Source organism: Entelurus aequoreus, linkage group LG16 (genome assembly GCF_033978785.1).
Source record: "Entelurus aequoreus isolate RoL-2023_Sb linkage group LG16, RoL_Eaeq_v1.1, whole genome shotgun sequence".
NCBI classification, from domain to species: Eukaryota; Metazoa; Chordata; class Actinopteri; order Syngnathiformes; family Syngnathidae; genus Entelurus; species Entelurus aequoreus.
Genome location: NC_084746.1, coordinates 45491151 through 45516000, shown reverse-complemented (window position 1 = coordinate 45516000; position 24850 = coordinate 45491151). Strand labels below are relative to the sequence as shown.

The 24850-nt window shown below is 39.6% G+C and overlaps 1 protein-coding gene across 6 annotated transcripts in view; it reads right to left on the bottom strand.

The window, feature by feature from the left end:
- Positions 1-24850, bottom strand: part of LOC133631076 (partitioning defective 3 homolog) — a 412449-nt gene that overhangs the window by 99353 nt on the left and 288246 nt on the right. For all 6 annotated transcript variants that reach the window (XR_009821393.1, XR_009821392.1, XM_062023105.1 and 3 more), the window contains 2 exons: positions 21425-21665; positions 12761-12889 (listed from right to left, as the gene is read on the bottom strand). Coding sequence is in view for 4 of the 6 variants with exons in the window: in XM_062023105.1 (XP_061879089.1) it covers positions 12761-12889; positions 21425-21665 (370 nt within the window). In the remaining 2 variants the exon portion in view is untranslated. The remainder of the gene's footprint in view (positions 1-12760; positions 12890-21424; positions 21666-24850) is intronic.

Here is a 24850-nt window from a genome sequence, read left to right as displayed (position 1 = left end):
ATTAATGGTTCATATGTTCCACATACTAAAGTGTTACCCATATTATATATACAGTATATAATATATACAATATAATGCCAATTACCATGTACAATATTACAGTATATGTAACAGCTGCAGCAAAAAAATAAAAGGGCAGCATAAAAAAAAGAGTAGAGCCAACATAAAATATACATTATAAACAAACATAAACAGTGATTATACAGCTGGATGGAGAGCGGAATGAAGGAGTTCTTGAATCGCATGAAGGAGTTCTTCTTATCAATCTAAGGACGTCTGTATATACCGTATTTTTCAGAGTATAAGTCGCTCCGGACTATAAGTCGCACCGGCCGAAAATGCATAATAAAGAAGGAAAAAACATATATAAGTCGCACTGGAGTATAAGTCGCATTTTTTGGGGAAATGTATTTGATAAAAGCCAACACCAGGAATAGACATTTGAAAGGCAATTTAAAATAAATAAAGAATAGTGAACAACAGGCTGAGTAAGTGTACGTTATATGAGGCATAAATAACCAACTGAGAACGTGCCTGGTATGTTAACGTAACATATTATGGTAAGAGTCATTCAAATAACTATAACATATAGAACATGCTATACGTTTACCAAACAATCTGTCACTCCTAATCGCTAAATCCCATGAAATCTTATACGTCTAGTCTCTTACGTGAATGAGCTAAATAATATTATTTGATATTTTACGCTAATGTGTTAATAATTTCACACACAAGTCGCTCCTGAGTATAAGTCGCACCCCCGGCCAAACTATGAAAACAACTGCGACTTATAGTCCGAAAAATACGGTAAATATGGAAGTATGGTCAAATCCAGAAAACGGCGTACGGCAGTTAAAATTCAGACTTATTGAAGTGTTCGCACGCACATTTCTTTGTTACATGGCAATCTACAGTACTTGGAATCCTACGCAGACGTGCGTTTGGCAAGCACGCCCAGACCACGCCCCCTTATACCCGATAATCATATTGAAAGTAGCCATGTGCTTGAGCTCGGCACGTTCTGACCATTCACAAGTTAGTAGGAGGTGGAACGATTGCCAGCCCGGCATTGCTGTGTCTCCGAGAACTAAAGGCAGCGGGAATAAATAAAAGAAAGGGGGCCGGATGGTTTTGCATGTGTGTCTGATGGGCAGGTCAATCAGTCTGATAAGAAAAGGCTATTTTTTGTGAACTGTTACCCAGCATCACTTAAAAGGGAACGGCACTTTTTTGGGTAATTTTTGCCTATTGTTCACAATCATTATGAGAAACAAAAATACATGTCTTTTTTTTTTAATTAGGATTTTAAAGATGATAAAAAAAAGCTTAAAAAAAAGCATCTAGTGGGAGTAACTGTTGTAGCCTTCAAAGCCCTCTAAGACAACTTCAAAACCCTCCATCAACATTGTATATACACACTGAAAGTCTTTATATAACAGTGTTTCCCACACATTCATTTATTTGTGGCGGCCCGCCACGAAAGAATTACGTCCGCCACAAATAAAAAAACATATATATTATTTTTTTAATTTTATTTTTTATTTTTTTGGTCCTGTCCAGCTTCTCAGGCAAATCATATAGTTGATGTAGATGCCCATATAGGCTGTTCAGATTTACTTTACAAAAGAGAAGTGTAGGATACTTCTCTAGTTGCCTCATTTGTATTTGACCACTACTGTTTTCTGTTTATTTGTTACTGACTGTGGCAGGACACCTCTGCCTCTGTTTCACTTTATGTTGCTGGTAAATAATATGGTTGTAGTAGTAGGCTAAAGTTAAATTATTTAGTATGCACTAATTAAAGGGGCAGAGCTTTAAGAGACATTTTAGCTTTTATATTTCATAAGATATATTTTTTGTAAGAACCACAATTAATAAATATATTTCAGTGAATAACTTATTTGTTCAAATCTGTATATAAATATGTACATAAAGTGTTGTAATTATATTGTAAAATGGATGGATGGATAGACGTTTAAAACAAAACTGTTATTATTAATTAGTAAGTATACATTTTTTTAGCCTTTTTAGAGAAAATCATATCATTGTAGTAAATTATGCAAATTACTCGATGATGTCATGGTGACCACACCCATAGCCACGCCCCCACCGCCACAGGTATCTTGGCAGTTTATGGGAAACACTGTACAATGTAGCAACAGACACGTTCATAACCATATGTAATATGTTCAATATTTACCGCATTTATTTCCGTTTCCATTGCAGCGCAATTTCGACTTCTGGCAACAAATGTGTGTCCTACTTCCGAAAACAAAACACTTGTGTGTGTTCTAATCATGACAGACTTGGTAACAAACCACAAAGACGACTATTTTTGGAGAAACGAGGATTCACAAGCGTACCTTTTCGAAGCTGAATGAACAGAAGATAAACACATGCTTCTAGAAGCCAGCACAAAAAAACAGGGTGAAGCCTTGAAGGAGACGGAAGACGATTGAGTGAGGTCAGCATGACACGAAGCTGCAAATACGGAATTCAGAAACAAGCTATTTCGACGGAAAATGGTGTGCTAAACCCAAATAAACCAGAAAAAAACTTCCCAAAACTGCACCAAAGAGACGACTGTCCATCGAGTGAGTCACACATTATATAGATGATACACACAGCACGTCATGCTTGAATCATGCCAGACAGCATATGCTGTCTGGCTAGCTATGTACAAACAAAACATGAGATACGGGCTAATAATTTACAAATACTATAATATGATTGTTCAGTCAGTACAGATTGGTGTCTTATCGCATACCGAAGCACGCCAATGCGTTACTAAGCTATTATACAGGTTATGGAACGTAAATGAAGTATTGGTGATGGTTTTATTTTTAAAGTGATTTAGAAGCAGAATTGATTGCTCCCAATAACTGCATTGCAAGCTACCTACAAAGAGCCGATTCGTACATGTTAGAATGCAAAAGAAACCCCAAAAACTTTTGTCTTCCTGTCTCTCATGATGATTGTGAACGATAGGCAAAATTCCAAAAGAAGTGCAATTCCCCTTTAAGTATCCAGCCTGTAGAAATGTGCGTACGGCAGCTCTGAAGTATCCGTGAGGAAGTGCACAGTTCCACGTCAACGTCAGTTTTGATTAGGGATGATGTTTGATAAGAAATTATCGAGTTCGAGCCTATTATCGAATCCTCTTATCGAACCGATTCCTTGTTGATTCTCTTATCGAGTCCAGATAGGTTGTTGTATATGGAAAAAAAAACACAATATTTGGTTTAACAAAAGCTCACTTTTATTATATAAGAAAAAAATAAAATCTAATAAATAAATAAATATTGACTGTTACCCACCTAAAAAAATAAAATAAAATAAATAAATATTGACTGTTGTTACCCAAATATATTAAGTGGGATTTTTCAGAAAAACAAATATATACAGTAACACAAAAACAACCTGTCTCTGTGATCACTATAGGTGTATAAATAATAATAGTGTTAAATAATATCAGTCCCTTGGGCACAAAACTGAAAATAATACAGCTCTCCAAAAAGTGCAATTCTGCTGCTATTTGACATAACTGTTTGTTATGATGCTTTGACATTTTTGCACTTTATTTCTTTATTGAAAGAACATTCTATGAAGAGAAAAGTTGTTTGCAAATGTGGTTACAATGCTAAAAAAATGAAAAGTTAAAGCTAAAAAAAGAAATACACTTTATTGAGTTAAAATCTTTCTTTATAGGGGGAAATATGTGATGTTATGAGCTAGGGAAAATAACAAGTACACTACCCAGCATGCAACGGGAGTGACGAGCATGCGCGGTAGCCCCGAAAAGTGTTGTTGCATGTCGTCACCCGGCAGCTAAGAATGAGGTTATTATGAGCACGCTGTGAAAGTGAACGTCAAGAACTCAGCCAACACGCCTCGTCTGCATTATTTATAATTAGACAGCCAACACATATACAGCGTGATTTTGTTTTGTTTACAAGGAAAGAAAAACAAAAGTTAAAAAAGGGAGATATGTTGTATATATATGTATGTGCTGCGGTGGCTTTAAGAACGTTGCGACAGCTGCCGTAAAGGAGGTGCGTTGCTAGCCTGGTTGCTATGTTTCCGGTTGGTCGTAAAAGTGTTCGTCATGTGTTTTACCCTGCTAAAATCTCTCAGTAAAGTTATTCATTGGATTATACCTTTTGTTTTGAACTTTATTACACCTTGGAGCGCTTTTTCCGGTCCATTGTTTTCCTGCTTTCGCTATCTGCGCCTAATGACTGAGCTACGTGACGTCATTTCTTGTGATGTCCCACGGAGCATTTCTGGTCGGGATGGGATTCCTGGGATTCGAATAAAGAACCAACTCTTTTTCTTTACTATAGTGTTCTCAATAACGGGTACCGGTTCTCAAAAAAATGATTAGAGTCAGAGGACTCGGTTCTTTTCTTATCGAACAACCGGGAAAACCGGTTTCGAGTATCATCCCTAGTTTTGATACATCTCAACTTTGCCGTGAAAAAGGGCATAAGGCAGGTTTTTGCGCAAGCTTTATAAATGAGGCCACTGGTCATAGCCAAAATCCAAAATGATCAATATACCAAAACTAGCGCTCAGAAATGTAATGCATTAACTCATGCGATTAATCACAAATGATTGCATTGATGTATAGTGCAGAATAATCACGCAATTATTTTGAGCAAACATGCTCTTTGACCTTAACCGTGGACGGTTTCCTGAATGCATCCATAAACGTGGATGCATATGCAAAAGTGCAATACATTTATCTGTACAGTAATCTATTTATATCTGCACCTTATTGCTCTTTTATCCTGCGCTACAACCAGCTAATGCAACAAAATGTCGTTCTTATCTGTACTGTAAAGTTCAAATTTGAATGACAAAAATAAGGAAGTCTAAGTCTCTAAGAAAGGTTGCATGGATAGTTATACAGTCAGTAATCAGGTCAATGCATCAGGGCAAACATGAGCGAGGAGAGTGCGCTCGCTGGAAAATTTCGCTTAAAAATACATCCGACGGTTTGCAAGTTTTTAGCAAATAAATGTGGTGGATATAAGTAAAACATTTAATAAATGCTTGTGTGTGACTAGGTAATGATATGAACATTTTTGTTCACAAATAATCAAGGTTATCATCATTGGGGTATTGTTGAATATGCTCAAAAAGTACCAACACACGTGCACACACACACACAAAAATCTTTTGAACAAGTACATTTTTAAAAAAAACAACTAAATAAATAAACACTATTTTGCATGTTTTGTGTTTCGTATGCTTCACTGTTAGTGTTTTAGTCTTAGTATCGTATCTGTTTTAATGGTTAAAGGCCTACTGAAATCCACTACTACCGACCACGCAGTCTGATAGTTTATATATCAATGATGAAATCTTAACATTGCAACACATGCCAATACTGCCGGGTTAACTTATAAATTGCAATTTTAAATTTCCCGCCACACTTCCGGTTGAAAACGTCTAGATATGATGACGTATGCGCGTGACGGAATCAGTTGATGCGGAAGTATTGGTACCCCATTGAATACAACACAAAAAAGCTCTGTTTTCATTTCAAAATTCCACAGTATTCTGGACATCTGTGTTGGTGAATCTTTTGCAATTTGTTTAATGAACAATGGAGACTGCAAAGAAGAAAGTTGTAGGTGGGATCGGTGTATTAGCGACGGACTACAGCAACACAGCCAGGAAGACAGAGATGCATAGCAGACGCGTTAGCCGCCGAACTCACCTTAACTTCCTCCGTCTCGCCGACCGCATCTGTGATCGGGTGAAGTCCTTCGTCGCACCGTCGATCGCTGGAACGCAGGTGAGCACGGGTGTTGATGAGCAGATGAGGGCTGGCTGGCGTAGGTGGATAGCTAATGTTTTTAGCATAGCTCTGTGATGTCCGGTTGCTAAGTTAGCTTCAATGGCGTCGTTAGCAACAGCATTGTTAACCTTCGCCAGGCTGGAAAGCATTAACCGTGTATTTACATGTCCCTGGTTTAATAGTATTGTTGATCTTCTGTCTATCCTTCCAGTCAGGGATTTATTTATTTTGTTTCTATATGCAGTTAAGCACGATGCTATCATGTTAGCTCCGTAGCTAAAGTGTTTCGTCCATGTATTGTCGTGGAGATAAAAGTTACTGTGAATGTCCATTTTGCGTTCTCGACTCTCATTTTCAAGAGGATATAGTATCCGAGGTGGTTTAAAATACAAATCCGTGATCCACAATAGAAAAAGGAGAGAGCATGGAATCCAATGAGCCCTTGTACCTAAGTTACGGTCAGAGCGAAAAAAGATATGTCTTGCACTGCATTCTAGTACTTCACTCGAACGTTCCTCATCCACGAATCTTTCATCCTCGCTCAAATTAATGGGGTAATCGTCGCTTTCTCGGTCCAAATCGCTCTAGCTGCGTTGAAAACAATAGGAAAATGTGAGGAGCCTTTCAATTGACTACGTCACGCTACTTCCGGTAGGGACAAGGCTTTTTTTTATCAGATACCAAAAGTTGCGATCTTTATCGTCGTTGTTCTCTACTAAATCCTTTCAGCAAAAATATGGCAATATCACGAAATGATCAAGTATGACACATAGAATGGATCTGCTATCCCCGTTTAAATAAAAAAAATTCATTTCAGTAGGCCTTTAAACTTTTATTGTTTCAAATATTGGTTTTTACTGTAGCATTTTAAGATTTATTTAAATAAAAAGTGTGTAGTATAAAATCTTTTTTTTTTTTTCTGGCGGGCGTCCTACTCCGTTTAGCGGTCCTTGAAAGCACTGTAAAAACATCTGTCTTGTATTCCTCTGAGTATAGAACAATCACTCTGTTCTAAGAGAGCACAGCTTGTAGGTTCAATGTGCACAACTGAATAGCTTAGTTGCTCATGTGTTTATATACGTTTAGATTGCGGTATGTTGCTTCCGAATTGGGAGAAAACTTTAATGTGGCTTGCATTCATGTTGGAATTTAAGCTAGCGAGTTGGCGCCAGTCTGTTCATGAGTTTATCAAAGTGCAGTTATCAATCACATTTTTCTAATCGTTTTAATTTAAAATGGTAACACTAACAGTCAGGACTTTTACCCCGGTTATCATTAATACCATTTATTGTTACTTCCCTATGTTTGACATTCTGACAATGAAATTGTATTTGTGTCCAAACTATGGGGTCTTCTTTTAAATTAATTTGAATTATGTAGATAAGTAATAACATAATTAATCCAAATTCAAAAGTGTGATTCATCTGTTTAAAAAATATGTATCATTTGCCAGCACTAAACAGAACCAAATGTATTCCAAATACCTATAAAGCTTTATTTGATTCTGATTATTATTACAGTAAACAAATTAAAGGCAAAAATCGATGAAAAAAGTATTAGGGTCTGTAACACTGGCCCTGTATTTACTTGGTATCGGATCGATAGGGGTATTTGCAGTGTCGCCCATGCTAAGTATCTGGCTATAGTAATTACAGTCGCGATCAAAAGTTGACATACACTTGTAAAGAACATAATGTCATGGCTGTCTTGAGTTTCCAATCATTTCTACAACTCTTATTTTTTAGTGATAGAGTGATTGGAGCACATACTTGTTGGTCACAAAAAACATTCGTGAAGTTTGGTTCTTTTATGAATTTATTATGGATCTACTGAAAATGTGACCAAACCTGCTGGGTCAAAAGTATACATACAGCAAGGTTAATATTTGGTTACATGTCCCTTGGCAAGTTTCATTGCAATAAGGCGCTTTTGGTAGCCATCCACAAACTTCTGGCAAGCTTCTGGTTGAATTTTTGACCACTCCTCTTGACAAAATTGGTGCAGTTCAGCTAACCGTGTTGGTTTTCTGACATGGACTTGTTTCTTCAGCATTGTCCACACGTTTAAGTCGGGACTTTTGGAAGGCCATTCTAAAACCTTCATTCTAGCCTGATTTAAAAGTTTTTTGTGACCAACAAGTATGTGCTTTGATTTTTCTATCACAAAAAAATAAGAGTTGTAGAAATGATTGGAAACTCAAGACAGCCATGACATTATGTCCTTCACAAGTGTATGTCAACATTTGACCACGACTGTATATGCTGTGATTTATCAACCAAAGTCAGTTTCTCGTGAATGTGGAGTGGATGAATGATGAGTTCCAAGTGTCATATGCTTTGAGTCTCTAGAAAAAAGCACTATATTAATGGAATCACTTATCAATATCATCTTCACCAAGTCATCATTGTGTAATTATAATCAATCAATAATGGGAGGTAAATAGATTTATGATCTAAAAGTGTCACAAGGTCAACAACAATAAGCGTTACTTCGTTTTGTACATTCTTTAAAGGCCTACTGAAAGCCACTACTACCGACCACGCAGTCTGATAGTTTATATATCAATGATGAAATCTTAACATTGCAACACATGCCAATACGGCCGGGTTAGATTAGTAAAGTGCAATTTTAAATTTCCCGCGAAATATCCTGCTGAAAACGTCTCGGTACGATGACGTTTGCGCGTGGCGTCACGGATTGTAGTGGACATTTTGGGACATCATTGTGGCCAGTTATTAAGTCGTCTGTTTTCATCGCAAAATTCCACAGTATTCTGGACATCGGTGTTGGTGAATCTTTTGCAATTTGTTTAATGAACAATGGAGATAGCAAAGAAGAAAGCTGTAGGTGGGAAGCGGTGTATTAGCGGCCGGCTGCAGCAACACAAACACGTAACGGCTACGTCGTAGCCGGTGTTTCATTGTTTACATTCCCGAACGATGACAGTCAAGCTTTACCATTGGCCTGTGGATAACTGGGAGAACAGAGACTCTTACCAGGAGGACTTTGAGTTGGATACACATGCTTGTGGAGATGGGACAACAGAGACTCTTACCAGGAGGACTTTGAGTTGGATACGCGGTACCGTGAGTACGCAGCTGCGGCTTCCAAACATTTGATCGCTTGCCCGTACGTGCGTGCCGCTATGTGCATGTCACGTACGTAACTTTGGGGAAATATATGTGCTGTATGAACTTTGCGGAGGTGAACGGTACTTTGGGCTGTGGGATTGAGTGTGTTGTGCAGGTGTTTGATTTGTATTGGCGGGTTATATGGACGGGAGGGGGGAGGTGTTTGTTATGCGGTATTAATTTGTGGCATATTAAATATAAGCCTGGTTGTGTTGTGGCTAATAGAGTATATATATGTCTTGTGTTTATTTACTGTTTTAGTCATTCCCAGCTGAATATCAGGACCCACCTGCCTCTCACAGCATCTTCCCTATCTGAATCGCTTCCACTGCCCTCTAATCCTTCACTCTCACTTTCCTCATCCACAAATCTTTCATCCTCGCTCAAATTAATGGGGAAATCGTCGCTTTCTCGGTCCGAATCGCTCTCGCTGCTGGTGGCCATGATTGTAAACAATGTGCAGATGTGAGGCGCTTTACAACCTGTGACGTCACGCTACTTCCGGTACAGGCAAGGCTTTTTTATCAGCGACCAAAAGTTGCGAACTTTATCGTCGATGTTCTCTACTAAATCCTTTCAGCAAAAATATGGCAATATCGCGAAATGATCAAGTGTGACACATAGAATGGATCTGCTATCCCCGTTTAAATAAGAAAATCTCATTTCAGTAGGCCTTTAACATGTCATGTTGCTAGATGTTAAAGAATGCAGAAAACATAAATGTGTTACAAAGTAAGTATGTTGGTAGGAAGGGCAAATGAAAGAATGAGGGGGGAAAAAAGAAGAAAGATTCCCGAAGTGGGACAAAGCGCGCGTGGCAGGCGACAGAAACGGCGGCATGGCGAAAGAAATGTTTGAGGAGTGACCTTTGTAGCACACGAGGCCAGAACAATGGTCCATTATGTGCTATTGTGTCTGCCGGGTAATAACGCTCCATCTTGGAGCCAAGGCTGACACGCCCCATGGAGCAGGGTGAAAGGCAGGAAAGGCAGCCAGCGGATAAGACGACGGATCAGACAGACGCTGGATTGATATCGCTACATTCCTTTGAATGGGGTTTTTCATGGGGAAAACTTATGCGGGGGGGGAAAAAAAGCCATTAGCACTGAGTAAGTATGTTAAATTCATTAGTGTCACCCTAATAAAGCCTAAAAAGGGAAATACCATTCACTCTTTTTGACTTATTTGATTGCACAAATGATTAAATTGTTGTGCTAATCTGCAAAAGGCCTGCATCACTCTCCATGGCAACCAGCAGTGCAGGCTGCATCTGTCTGGCTCCGTGTCTGCACATCCTCTGGGAGCTGAGATTTAAACCGTTCAATCAATCGCAGGTGGATCAATGGCAGCTTCTGGCAGCGGCCAATCGATGGACGACGAGGTGCGAGGCCCCCCCCCCCCCCGTCAGGAACCCTGGGAGACTAGTTTGGTGCAGCGCCGCTAAACGCGTTTGTTGTCGAGCAACCAATCAGCTGTGCACTTCCTGTCGATAGCAGTGTGTCTGAGCTGGAGGTGAAATACAAACACGTTGTGCTTTTCTCTGCCTATGAGGGGAGGCGGGTACAAAAAGTCAGACAGGCAGCTTAGAAAATAAAAATAACCTTCCTCATGCAAACATAATGCAGTGTGCAATACATTCATTCATTCGTGATGGACAGCAACTAATACATTTGGCACTAACTGTTCTGAAAATGAAATTTCGATTCCTTGTATGTCTTGTACATGTGAAGAATTGACAATTAAGTCGACAGTTGAGTATTATAATCATTATCACAATATACAGTATATCACAATATAGATTTTGGGCCATTTCGCCCGTCTCTAGTTGTTAACTTTGGGACTTTTTGGCCATATTCAGTATTTAGACCCCTCTGGATACTCGATTTCCAAAAAGGAAGTAGTGACTTGCTTTGTTTTTTGAGACTTTTGGAGACTAACAGGAAAGCATATATCGCTCTTCTCAACGAGCAGCGGGTGCTGCTGTGGCTGCCCCGAAGCCCTAACCACAAAAAATAAGGAGAGAAGAAAGTTTTATCATGTTTATTGCTCACTTTTTGTCTCTCTCTTGCAGCGTCCATTAAATTACACTACATTGCCAAAAGTATTTGGCCACCTGCTTTGACTCACATATGAACTTGAGGTGCCATCCCATTCCTAACCCATAGGGTTCAATATGATGTCGGTCCACCTTTTGCAGCTACTACATCTTCAACTCTTCTGGGAAGGCTGTCCACAAAGTGTGTTTATAAGAATGTTTTACCATTCTTCCAAAAGCGCATTGGTGACGTCACACACTGGCTCTCAGTCTTCATTCCAATTCATCCCAAAGGTGTTCTATCGGGTTCAGGTCAGGACTCTGTGCAGGCCAGTCAAGTTCATCCACACCAGACTCTGTCATCCATGTCTTTATGGACCTTGCTTTGTGCACTGGTGCACAGTCATGTTGGAAGAGGGAAGGGGCCCACTCCAAACTGTTCCCACAAGGTTGGGAGCATGAAATTGTCCAAAATGTTTTGGTATCCTGGAGCATTCTAAGTTCCTTTCAATGGAATTAAGGAGCCAAGCCCAACTCCTGAAAAACAACTCCACACCATAATTCCTCCTCCACTAAATTTCACACTCTGCACATTGCAGTCCGAAATGTAGCGTTCTCCTGGCAACCTCCAAACCCAGACTGGTCCATCAGATTGCCAGATGGAAAAGGCTGATTCATCACTCCAGAGAAGGCGTCTCCACTGCTCTAGAGTCCAGTGGCGACGTGCTTTACACCACTGCATCCCACGCTTTGCATTGGACTTGGTGATGTATGGCTTAGATGCAGCTGTACGGCCATGGAAACCCATTCCATGAAGCTCTCTACGTACTGTACGTGGGCTAATTGGAAGGTCCCATGAAGTTTGGAGCTCTGTAGCAACATCCGCTGACCCCTCTCTGTCAGTTTACGTGGCCTACCACTTTGTGGCTGAGTTGCTGTTGTTCCCAAACTCTTCCATTTTCTTACAATAAAGCCGACAGTTGACTTTGGAATATTTAGGAGTGAGGAAATTTCACGACTGGATTTGTTGCACAGGTGGGGCATCCTATGACAGTTCCACGCTGGAAATCACTGAGAGCGGCCCATTCTTTCACAAATGTTTGTAGAAACAGTCTCCATGGCTAAGTGCTTGATTGTATACACCTGTGGCCGGGCCAAGTGATTAGGACACCTGATTCTGATCATTTGGACAGGTGGCCAAATACTTTTGGCAATATAGTGTATATGCACATGTGTCATAGCAAACATCGTCAACTAATAACCCCGACTCACTGCCACAGATGTGTGTTAAATAAAGTTTTGAAAAAGTATTATTTGACAGTGCAAGTTGAAGTGAAGGCTAAGAGTGTGTCAAAACATATTTATAATAATACTTTAAAAAAGAGAACATTTTCCACGATGTCCAGCATAGTAACCATCTGACTTCTTCATACGCCATTTGCATGAAGTTTATAGCAATTACCAGAAGCATTTGCAAGTATTGAACTCTGCGCAGGAAGAGGACAATCTGCCGTGGAATGGTCGGGATTATTAGGGGCCAGCACACTAATGGCCGTGACATTTCTACAACAACAGTAGAGGGATGACATTTAGGTTCAGAAGGAAACACAATGAGGGTGACTTTCTGTCTGCTGATCACAAGCGATGCAAACATCTTTATTAATTAATCCATTTAAGACCACTTGATTCATTAATTGTTCTTTTCTTATGGGTTTTTCCACAATAAAAGCCATATCATGATCCTAAATGGCATTGAGATACCAATAAATGACATGAAGAAGAACTCACCTCTCCTGCTCCATCCTCATCTTCAGCGTCTCTTCGTCGGAAACGTGCGTCTCCTCTGACCGCCACTTGTTGGAGCCTTTACGGTCCATCCTGTCTCCCGGACGCTCATCTTTGCGGTGCTTTCCAAACCTGAAATACCACATTTTCCAAGACATTTAGCGTCACGTAAATTCTAAACTGTTTACAGCTGTCTTTCAGAAAGCAGACATAAGAACGAGCTTAAAAAGTAGATGTGTTTCTGTCAGGGGGGTTCATCTGTGGAACAGCTTGGATGATTCCTTAAAATGTTCCAGTTCCATTCACACGTTTAAAAAACACTTTAAGACCAATGTCTTGGAAAAATATATCACTCTTGAATCAACACAGTAGTTAATACTATGATCGATGTTAATTAAAAACTAAACGTGAAATATAAATAATAATGGAAGTATAATTGTTTGTATATGGTATATAATTGGTACAAAGGTTTAACACGTATACAAGGATATTTCACATGCCTTTACTGCAGGGGTCACCAACGCGGTGCCCGCGGGCACCAGGTAGCCCGTTAGGACCAGATGAGTAGCCCGCTGGCCTGTTCTGAAAATAGCTCAAATAGCAGCACTTACCAGTGAGCTGCCTCTATTTTTTAAATTGTACTTATTTACTAGCAAGCTGGTCTCGCTTTGCTCGACATTTTTCATTCTAAGAGAGACAAAACTCAAATAGAATTTGAAAATCCAAGAAAATATTTTAAAGACTTGGTCTTCACTAACTGACAAAGAAACAGATAACAGATTTGGTGTCCAGTTCAAAGTGTGACATGATTTAAAAATTCGAGAGTTGACTTTTGTATTTTACATGAGTTATTATTTGTACAAACATGGTGCAAAGTAATTCATGATTTGTTAAAAAATGTTAGTGGCCAGCTAGTTAAAATGGGATATTGTGATTTCACAAGACTGTCTTAGAAGTGATCATTTGAAAATGTTCAATTTAGAGAAAATATAAAAATAAAGTGTTGCATATTGATATTTATCTGTTGCTATATATATTTATTGTGAGAAATCATTAAGATGATCAGTGTTTCCACAAAGATAAATATCATTAATTATTAATAATAACATAGAGTTAAAGGTAAATTGAGCAAATTGGCTATTTCTGGCAATTTATTTAAGTGTGTATCAAACTGGTAGCCCTTCGCATTAATCAGTACCCAAGAAGTAGCTCTTGGTTTCAAAAAGGTTGGTGACCCCTGTTTTACTGTGTATATAATTGAACAGTGTTTATGTTGTGTACAAGCTGTATTTATAATATGTTGTGCAAAGGAAATTTCATAATTTTTGGAAGCTCATCTTGTATTTGACATTGTTTATAGGGTTAGGCGCACTAAGTGTTCAACTTCAGCCTAAACCCTTTCGGTCTGCAACATTTTCAATTTATGAATGTACAACTGTTTATTTTGTTGACCACTGACCGAAGAAATAATCAACTAAACTAAACTAAAACCATAGGTCAAACAGCATCATGTAATGAGTAAACTCATCAGAGGCGTCCATTTAAAAATGTCTTTGAAATACATCCCTGCTTTTTTTCAGCTTGATTGAGGAGGCCCCTCCCACTTCCACAAAGAATAACTATCGAAACCGATATAAGGCCGCAATGGAAAGCTTTTTTGTTTTCGGGGAGCTAAACAAAATGTGAACAAACCACGTGATTCTCAAACTGTGGTACATGTACCAGTAGTGGCACGCAGGCTCCATCTAGTTGTATGCCAAAGATTTGATTCATTATTTAAGTACAGTATTTTATTTTCCTATGTTCAAAAACAGTGTTACTGTTCAATCTGTGTGTAATGTTACAGTGTCCAAAATATTGGTACTTGGAGAGCCGAGTGTTTTCTGAGGTGAAAAAAGTTCGAGAACCACTACTCTTCCAAACATACCCGATATCCAATTATTCTTAAATGCTGACAACATTGGCACTTACTACATAGTCCTAGATCTAAAAATGATGTACAACCCCCAAAACCAGTGAAGTTGGCACGTTGTGTAAATCATAAATAAAAACAAAATACAATGATTTGCTAATCCTTTTCAACCTATATTGAATTGAATAAACTGCAAGGACAAGATATTTAACATTTGAACTGGAAAACTGTTATTTGGAATTTGATGCCTGCAACATGTTTCAAAAAAGCTGGCACAAGTGTAGAAAAAGACTGAGAAAGTTGAGGAATGCTCATCAAACACTTATTTGGAACATCCCACAGGAGAACAGGCTAATTGGGAACAGGTGGGTGCCATGATTGGGTATAAAAGCAGCTTCCATGAAATGCTCAGTCATTCACAAACAAGGATGGGGCGAGGGTCACCACTTTGTCAACAAATGCGTGAGCAAATTGTCGAACAGTTTAAGAACAACATTTCTCAATGAGCTATTGGAAGGAATTTAGGGATTTCACCATCTATGGTCCGTAATATCATCAAAAGGTTCAGAGAATCTGGAGAAATCACTGCACATAAGAGATGATATTACGGACCTTCGATCCCTCAGGCGGTACTGCATAAAAAACGACATCAGTGTGTAAAGGATATCCCCACATGGGCTCAGGAACACTTCAGAAAACCACTGTCAGTAACTACAGTTTGTCGCTACATCTGTAAATTTAAGTTAAAACTCTACTATGCAAAGCTAAAGTCATTTATCAACAACACCCAGAAATGCTGCCGGCTTCGCGAGCTCATCTAAGATTGACTGATGCAAAGTGGAAAACGGTTCTCTGGTCTGACAAGTCAACAATTCAAATTGTTTTTGGAAACTGTGGACGTCGTGTCCTACGGAACAAAGAGGAAATAACCATCCGGACTGTTATAGGCGCAAAGTTGAAAAGCCAGCATCTGGGATGGTATGGGGGTGTATTAGTGCCCAAGACATGGGTAACTTACACTTCTGTGAAGGCGCCATTAATGCTGAAAAGTACATACAGGTTTTGGAGCAACATATGTTGCCATCCAAGCAACGTTATCATGGACGCCCCTGCTTATTTCAGCAAGACAATGCCAAGCCACGTGTTACAACAGCGTGGCTTCATAGTAAAAGAGTGCGGGTACTAGACTGGCCTGCCTGTAGTCCAGACCTGTCTCCCTTTGAAAATGTGTGACGCAATATGAAGCCTAAAATACCACAACGGAGACCCCCGGACTGTTGAACAACTTAAGCTGTACATCAAGCAAGAATGGGAAAGAATTCCACCTGAGAAGCTTAAAAAATGTGTCTCCTCAGTTCGCAGACGTTTACTGAGTGTTGTTAAAGGGAAAGGCCATGTAACACAGTGGTAAAAATGCCCCTGTGCCAACTTTTTTGCAATGTGTTGCAGCCATTAAATTCTAAGTTAATGATTATTTGCGAAAAAAAATAAAGTTTCCCAGTTCAAACTTTAAATATCTTGTATTTGCATTCTGTTGAATTTAATATTGGAAAGGATTCTGTTTTTAATTACGAATTACACAACGTGCCAACTTCACTGGTTTTGTATAAAGATAAGATCCCCCCCAAATTAGTAGTGATTTTAGGCTTGTTTTCTGGTGAATTTCAGCACATTCCTGAACGCCCACTTTTTGGTTCAAAGAGTGACCTTCATCAGCGCGCTAACGTCACCTACAAAAGACTGGAGGCAATTTCATATTGCGTAGTATGTGTTTTAGTTGCATCTTCATCCCAGTTCCGTGCGGAATTGAAAAAAAAATAAGCAAAATATCTTCGAGGGGAGAAAGTCAGAACCTGCAGAAAAATATTCGGTACATTACGTAAACTCCTCTTTGGCTTGGAGCAGACACGCACCACGGGGCTTGCTTGCTATGCAGCCTGATGGTTGGTGGTTCTTGCGTTGAAAAGCTTCCTTCATAGCAGGGAACATTGAGCTGTAAGCGGCGCGAAGTGACGAGCACCAGAGCACGAGGTCTGGTCTGTTCTGTAGTCTCAGATGGAAAACGAAAATGAAAAATGTATGCCACCAACTTCCAGTCATGTGCCCCTCCAGGCTGGCTGATGTCCGATGTTGAATGAACTTGTTGGTTTTGCACAGTCTCCGATAAATCTTCTTTCAGATGCCGAATACAAAGGCGGAAGATGCTAGGCACTGACCTTAGTCCGTCTGGTATCTATGGTAGTTGCTAGTAATTTGAGGACATGTGTACTGGCCTTGTAACATGCTTCTCTTGCAGCCTACCAGAATGTGCAAATCAACTTACTAGCTTACTAGACACCCCCGCGATAATTTACAAACCCCGTTTCCATATGAGTTGGGAAATTGTGTTAGATGTAAATATAAACGGAATACAATGATTTGCAAATCCTTTTCAACCCATATTCAGTTGAATGCACTACAAAGACAACATATTTGATGTTCAAACTCATAAACTTTTTTTATTTTTTGCAAATAATAATTAACTTAGAATTTCATGGCTGCAACACGTGCCAAAGGAGTTGGGAAAGGGCATGTTCACCACTGTGTTACATGGCCTTTCCTTTTAACAACACTCAGTAAACGTTTGGGAACTGAGGAGACACATTTTTCAAGCTTCTCAGGTGGAATTATTTCCCATTCTTGCTTGATGTACAGCTTAAGTTGTTCAACAGTCCGGGGGTCTCCCTTGTGCTATTTTAGGCTTCATAATGCGCCACACATTTTCAATGGGAGACAGGTCTGGACTACAGGCAGGCCAGTCTAGTACCCGCACTCTTTTACTATGAAGCCACGTTGATGTAACACGTGGCTTGGCATTGTCTTGCTGAAATAAGCAGGGGCGTCCATGGTAACGTTGCTTGGATGGCAACATATGTTGCTCCAAAACCTGTTTGGACCTTTCAGCATTAATGGCGCCTTCACAGATGTGTAAATTACCCATGTCTTGGGCACTAATACACCCCCATACCATCACAGATGCTGGCTTTTCAACTTTGCGCCTATAACAATCCGGATGGTTCTTTTCCTCTTTGGTCCGGAGGACACGACGTCCACAGTTTCCAAAAACAATTTGAAATGTGGACTCGTCAGACCACAGAACACTTTTCCACTTTGTATCAGTCCATCTTAGATGAGCTCAGGCCCAGCGAAGCCGACTGCGTTTCTGGGTGTTGTTGATAAACAGTTTTCGCCTTGCATAGGAGAGTTTTAACTTGCACTTACAGATGTAGCGACCAACTGTAGTTACTGACAGTGGGTTTCTGAAGTGTTCCTGAGCCCATGTGGTGATATCCTTTACACACTGATGTTGCTTGTTGATGCAGTACAGCCTGAGGGATCGAAAGTCACGGGCTTAGCTGCTTACGTGCAGTGATTTCTCCAGATTCTCTGAACCCTTTGATGATATTACGGAGCGTAGATGGTGAAATCCTTAAATTCCTTGCAATAGCTGGTTGAGAAAGGTTTTTCTTAAACTGTTCAACAATTTGCTGACGCATTTGTTGACAAAGTGGTGACCCTCGCCCCATCCTTGTTTGTGAATGACTGAGCATTTCATGGAATCTACTTTTATACCCAATCATGGCACCCACCTGTTCCCAATTTGCCTGTTCACCTGTGGGATGTTCCAAATAAGTGTTTGATGAGCATTCCTCAACTTTATCAGTATTTATTACCACCTTTCCCAACTTCTTTGTCACGTGTTGCTGGCATCAAATTCTAAAGTTAATGATTATTTGAAAAAAAAAAAAAAAGTTTATCAGTTTGAACATCAAATATGTTGTCTTTGTAGCATATTCAACTGAATATGGGTTGAAAATGATTTGCAAATCATTGTATTCCGTTTATATTTACATCTAACACAATTTCCCAACTCATATGGAAACGGGGTTTGTAAATCAGGAGAGGACCCCTTTAAAGAGAAATTGTACCGCCGTGATTATTCCACTTCCAAAGCGATAACAACAAGGTGAAGAGAGAAACAAAGCTGATGAATGAAACAGAGAAAATGAGGTGGAGGCGAGCGCAGGAAAGTGACGGATGACAAGAAAGTCAAGTGAAGACACAAAATCAAAGGGACATTCAAAGAAGTGAAGTGGAACACGAGTGTTTGAAATAAAAAGAAGAAAAGAAGGAGACAAAGTCAAAATCAAGTCCAGGTTTACGACATAAAACTACATCTTATCCCAAACGTCACATTCACGAACAAGGACCATGAAAACATGCTGTGGAGGCATTTAAAATATATTATACATACACTTTGATAGTGTGTGTGTGTGTGTGTGTGTGTGTGTGTGTGTGTGTGTGTGTGTGTGTGTGTGTGTGTGTGTGTGTAAAGTAGCAGAAAGGAATGTGAAAGAGGAAATAAATCAATGAAAGAAAGAGCGATAGAAACAAAAACAAGTGAGCCAGCGGGCTGAATGTGTTGTTATGTGCACCACAACTCCAATGAATGTGACAACACAGAAAAATAATAAAGAGTGCCTAAAGAAAGAAGAAGGAGGCGGTGGATGTGTGCATGGTCACACACACTAATATGCATAAATACTGGATCAAATATAGACAAATGTACAGTGGTACCTTGGGTTTTATTATTGTTCCGTTCTATAGGCTCCGTTGAAAACCCAATCTTCCGAGGAAGTAATAACGTAAATCCAATTAATCCGTTCCAGAGACCCAGAAATATGGACACAAAACACATTTTATAGAAAACAATGAGAAATACATATAAATGACAATTCCATGCATCCATTTTCTACCGCTTGTCCCTCTCGGGGTGGCGGGGGTGCTGGAGCCTATCTCAGCAGCATTCGGGCGGAAGGCGGGGCACACCCTGGACAAGTCGCCACCTCATATAAGTGACAAATGAAATGTAGAAATTAAAATTGATCACGTTTACCTTTTACCTGAAGGCTGTGAACGGCGGGAAACAAAAGGAGGGGAGAGCCATGCGAACGCTATCTTTGTGCTTTTTACTTAAGAGTTATTTCTTAAAGGCCTACAGAAAGCCACTACTACCGACCACGCAGTCTGATAGTTTATATATCAATGATGAAATCTTAACATTGCAACACATGCCAATACGGCCGGGTTAACTTATAAAGTGCAATTTTAAATTTCCCGCTAAACTTCCGGTTGAAAACGTCTAGATATGATGACGTATGCGCGTGACGTCAATCGTTGAAACGGAAGTATTCGGACTCCATTGAATCCAATACAAAAAAGCTCTGTTTTCATCTCAAAATTCCACAGTATTCTGGACATCTGTGTTGGTGAATCTTTTGCAATTTGTTTAATGAACAATGAAGACTGCAAAGAAGAAAGCTGTAGGTGGGATCGGTGTATTAGCGGCTGGCTGCAGCAACAAAAGCAGGAGGACTTTGACTTGGATAGCAGACGCGCTATCCGACGCTAGCCGCCGACCGCATGGATGATCGGGTGAAGTCCTTCGTCGCTCCGTTGATCGCTGGAACGCAGGTGAGCATGGGTGTTGATGAGCAGATGAGGGCTGGCTAGCGTAGGTGGATAGCTAATGTTTTTAGCATAGCTCTGTGAGGTCCCGTTGCTAAGTTAGCTTCAATGGCGTCGTTAGCAACAGCATTGTTAAGCTTTGCCAGCCTGGAAAGCATTAACCGTGTAGTTACAGGTCCATGGTTTAATAGTATTGTTGATTTTCTGTCTATCCTTCCAGTCAGAGGTTTATTTCTTTTGTTTCTATCTGCAGTTAAGCCCGATGCTATCACGTTAGCTCCGTAGCTAAAGTGTTTCGCCGATGTATTGTCGTGGGGATAAAAGTCACTGTGAATGTCCATTTCGCGTTCTCGACTCTCATTTTCAAGAGGATATAGTATCCGAGGTGGTTTAAAATACAAATCCGTGATCCACAATAGAAAAAGGAGAGAGTGTGGAATCCAATGAGCCAGCTTGTACCTAAGTTACGGTCAAAACGAAAAAAGATACGTCCTGCACCGCACTCAAGTCCTTCATTCTAACGTTCCTCATCCACGAATCTTTCATCCTCGCTCAAATTAATGGGGTAATCGTCACTTTCTCGGTCCGAATCGCTCTAGCTGCATTGAAAACAATAGGAAAATGTGAGGAGCCTTTCAACCTGCGACGTCACGCTACTTCCGGTACAGGCAAGGCTTTTTTTTTTATCAGCGACCAAAAGTTGCAACTTTATCGTGGATGTTCTCTACTAAATCCTTTCAGCAAAAATATGGCAATATCGCGAAATGATCAAGTATGACACATAGAATGGATCTGCTATCCCCGTTTAAATAAAAAAAAATAATTTCAGTAAGCCTATTAATAGTGTTTCTCACTTTCTTTATCAATTGCTGGCAGGGGCACTGATGTTATACCTAAAACTGTACGGTTTTAGATGACTGTAATGCAACTGATTCAATCAAACGCATTTCTGACAGCACTTAACGGCACAACACCCCACTCTGTCAACTAGCATAACGTCTTTCGGATTACTCTGCAGCCTTAATCGATAAAAAGTGTCTGATAGCCTGTTTGCCTAACACTTAGAGTTACGCAGTGCACTTGAATGCCCCATGATGTTAACAGCGAATGGACAGCAAAGTGTGTTTGACAGGCAAAACATCAATGCACTGTTTGGTCTATGAACATATAGCCTCTACATAAAAAAATCCAAGGTACCATTGTACGATTAAAATTCTAGAAATACTACAATGACGACTGAGTCTTACCTGAACATGTCCCCCAGTCCTTTCAGCATTCCCTTCTTTGCTTTGCCCTTGTCTTTATCTTTGTCCCTTGCGGTCTCCCCCTTCTTTTTCTCCTTGCCACCTTTGTCCTTTTTCCTCTCCTCTTTGGGTTGGTTGGTCCCGTTGACTAAAGGCTTCTCCGGGACCAATGGCGGCGTCTGGTCGGCCACCGTCGACACAGAGTCTCGACCTGAGCGTGAGCTCTCCTCCGTGTCTTCTTCCACTGTGAGAAAGACAAAGGCTTATGCAATAGACGCGATTCATCAACAACGTAGACAACCATGTAGATTAGATCGAGTATCCACATCAACCATTTTACATTGCATTATGTATCTTTGAAAGCACCGTAGGTCTCATGGCCACTAATGACTGGGGTTGAAAGATGTTCTGCCTAAACGGGTTGCAGACTGAACAATATTTCCGTTGACATCTCAAATGGTAAAAATGTCACAAGTAGTGCAAATTACAGCTTGTTTGGAGGAAGTATGGAGGAAAGCAAGATCGTTTTATAAATATTTCCGCCATGCTCCCATAGTTTGATTTCAAATTTTCTGGACTTATGCAGATCCCAAATGCACCAAAATAAGAACCAATAGGTAAGAAAAGTTTGTTTTGCATAGTAGGTCCCTCTTACACACTTGTAAGAGGGATGTGTGCTATGGCTATGAGTTGGTTTTTTCCTTGGCCTCAGTCTGGACCCCCTGTCCAGGGGCCCAGGCTTAGACCAATTTTTTTTCTCACCCCCCCCAAAGCCACCCATTGTTTACCTGTATCTCACCTTTTTTGTAAGGGGCGCCGGAAGTTGGCAGACCCGTCAGCGATCCTGTTCTGTCTCCCTGTAATGTTTGTCTAATCTTTTTGAATGGGATTGTGCTGAAAATTTAAATTTCCCCTCGGGGATTAATAAAGTATTTCTGATTCTGATAAGGGACCATAATATAATCATAATAGAATACTTTGTTTTACCGATTGGTATCGTTTTTTGTGTATTTGGGATCTGCTTAAGTCCCGAAAATTTCTACTAAATATTTATAAAACTATAATGCCATCCTTCATACTTCCTCCAAACGAGCCGGTTGGAATTTGCACCACTTTTGACATTTATCCAAGGTGTGAATCAGCGGATATCCCCATATATGGTAGAGGTTTACCTAAAAACCTTTGCACGAGTCTTTCATTGTAGTCCGACATTGTAGTCAATAAGTTGTCTATGAATTTTCTCATTCATCCAGGTCATTGTCATCTCGGGGCGTGAAATCGATCGCAACTGGACTGTTTGGTTTGTCTTAAAAGACGTTTCGCCTCTCATCTGAATAGGCTTTATCAGTTTGTGCTCATAGACTTAGATTGGTCAGATCTAGTCAGACTAGATCTGACACTTCCTTGTAGTCTACAGTACATAACATGTACTGGTGATTATTTGGTCAAAATGTTAAGTTAAAGTTAAAGTACTCCAACCCTTGATGCAGAGTGCCAAGCAGGGAGGTAACGGGTCCCATTTTTATAGTCTTTGGTATGACTCGTTGCATAGATTATGTTTTACAGACCATTTTCAAACCGCTTTCTGACCGTCTGTTCAGGATGCGCCGTTTGTGGGCGGTTTTGTTTACATGCCTCCAGCCATGTTGTAGTTTTTGGCGCTTCCACAGCGCGTTTACTGACAGATAGATACAAGTTTGAACTATACGCTACTTTTTATTAGAAATAGCAACAGCGGAGGATGCATGTGCATGTACGAGCAGTAGGTCTGTGAATCTTTGGGCACCACATGATTCGATTCGATTCTTGGGGGTAATGATTCGATTCAGAATCAATTCAAAACGATTCTCGATACAAAGTAAATACTTTATCAATAACATTGGGTGCCAGTTCCATGATTAACTACATTCCTCCATAAAATAGATAACAGCAATGATACATTTCTATATTACTGAAAAGAAAACTGGTTTTGCTTACAAAAATTTTACCCCAAAATGTATTAGTCAAATTCAAACAAGGCAACAAGAGAAGTATCCCACACTTCTCTTTTCTAAAGAAAATCTGCAATTTCCGTAGATTCGGGTTCGGATGATGTCACAATGGGAACTCTTCTGCACTCTGACTATATCAGCAGATCATTCATACTGGAAATATGCAAACATTTGAAAGAGATGTGCCTTCTATCATTTACAATCCCTATGTAAGACATGAAAACATATGTTTTTTATGCATTCTAAATCGTAAATAAAATAATTTTTTTTGCCAACAATTGAGTTTATGGGGGCTCTCTATTACGCCAACAAAACCCTCTAAATAACCATCCAAAACCCACCAACAATACTCTATTTTACATATCATATCACTACGTTCTCAGTTGGTTATTTAAGCGTCATATAACGTACACTTATTCAGCCTGTTGTTCACTATTCTTTATTTATTTTAAATTGCCTTTCAAATGTCTATTCTTGGTGTTGGGTTTTATTAAATACATTTCCCCCAAAAATGCGACTTATATATGTTTTTTTCCTTCTTTATTATGCATTTTCGGCAGGTGCGACTTATACTCCGGTGCGACTTATACTCCGAAAAATGCGGTAATTGCGCCATGCGCATAATAACACCAAGTGGCATAAACGCTGCTGAACACAGCTGTTTTTATGCAGGTGTGAATCGATCAGCGAGAGTGCAGGTGAATCGGATGTGACCGAGTGAATCTATGTAATGTTTATTAAGTTTATTTATGTCTGTAAAAAAATACAGGCGAAAACTTCAAGATATATATTTGAACTAGGGATGTCCGATAATGGCTTTTTGCCGATATCCGATTTTCCGATATTGTCCAACTCTTTAATTACCGATACCGATATCAACTGATATATGCAGTCGTGGAATTAACACATTATTATGCCTAATTTGGACAACCATGTATGGTGAAGATAAGGTACTTTTAAAAAAAATAAATAAAATAAGATAACTAAATTAAAAACATTTTCTTGAATAAAAAAGAAAGTAAAACAATATAAAAACAGTTACATAGAAACTAGTAATTAATGAAAATGAGTAAAATTAACTGTTAAAGGTTAGTACTATTAGTGGACCAGCGGCACGCACAATCATGTGTGCTTACGGACTGTATCCCTTGCAGACTGTATTGATATATATTGATATATAATGTAGGAACCAGAATATTGATAACAGAAAGAAATGGGGGGAGGGAGGTTTTTTTGGGTTGGTGCACTAATTGTAAGTGTATCTTGTGTTTTTTATGTTGATTTAATAAAAAAATTTAAAAATTTAAAAAAAAAACCCGATACAGATAATAAAAAAAACGATACCGATAATTTCCGATATTACATTTTAACGCTTTTATCGGCCGATAATATCGGCAGGCCGATATTATCGGACATCCCTAATTTGAACAGTGTACAT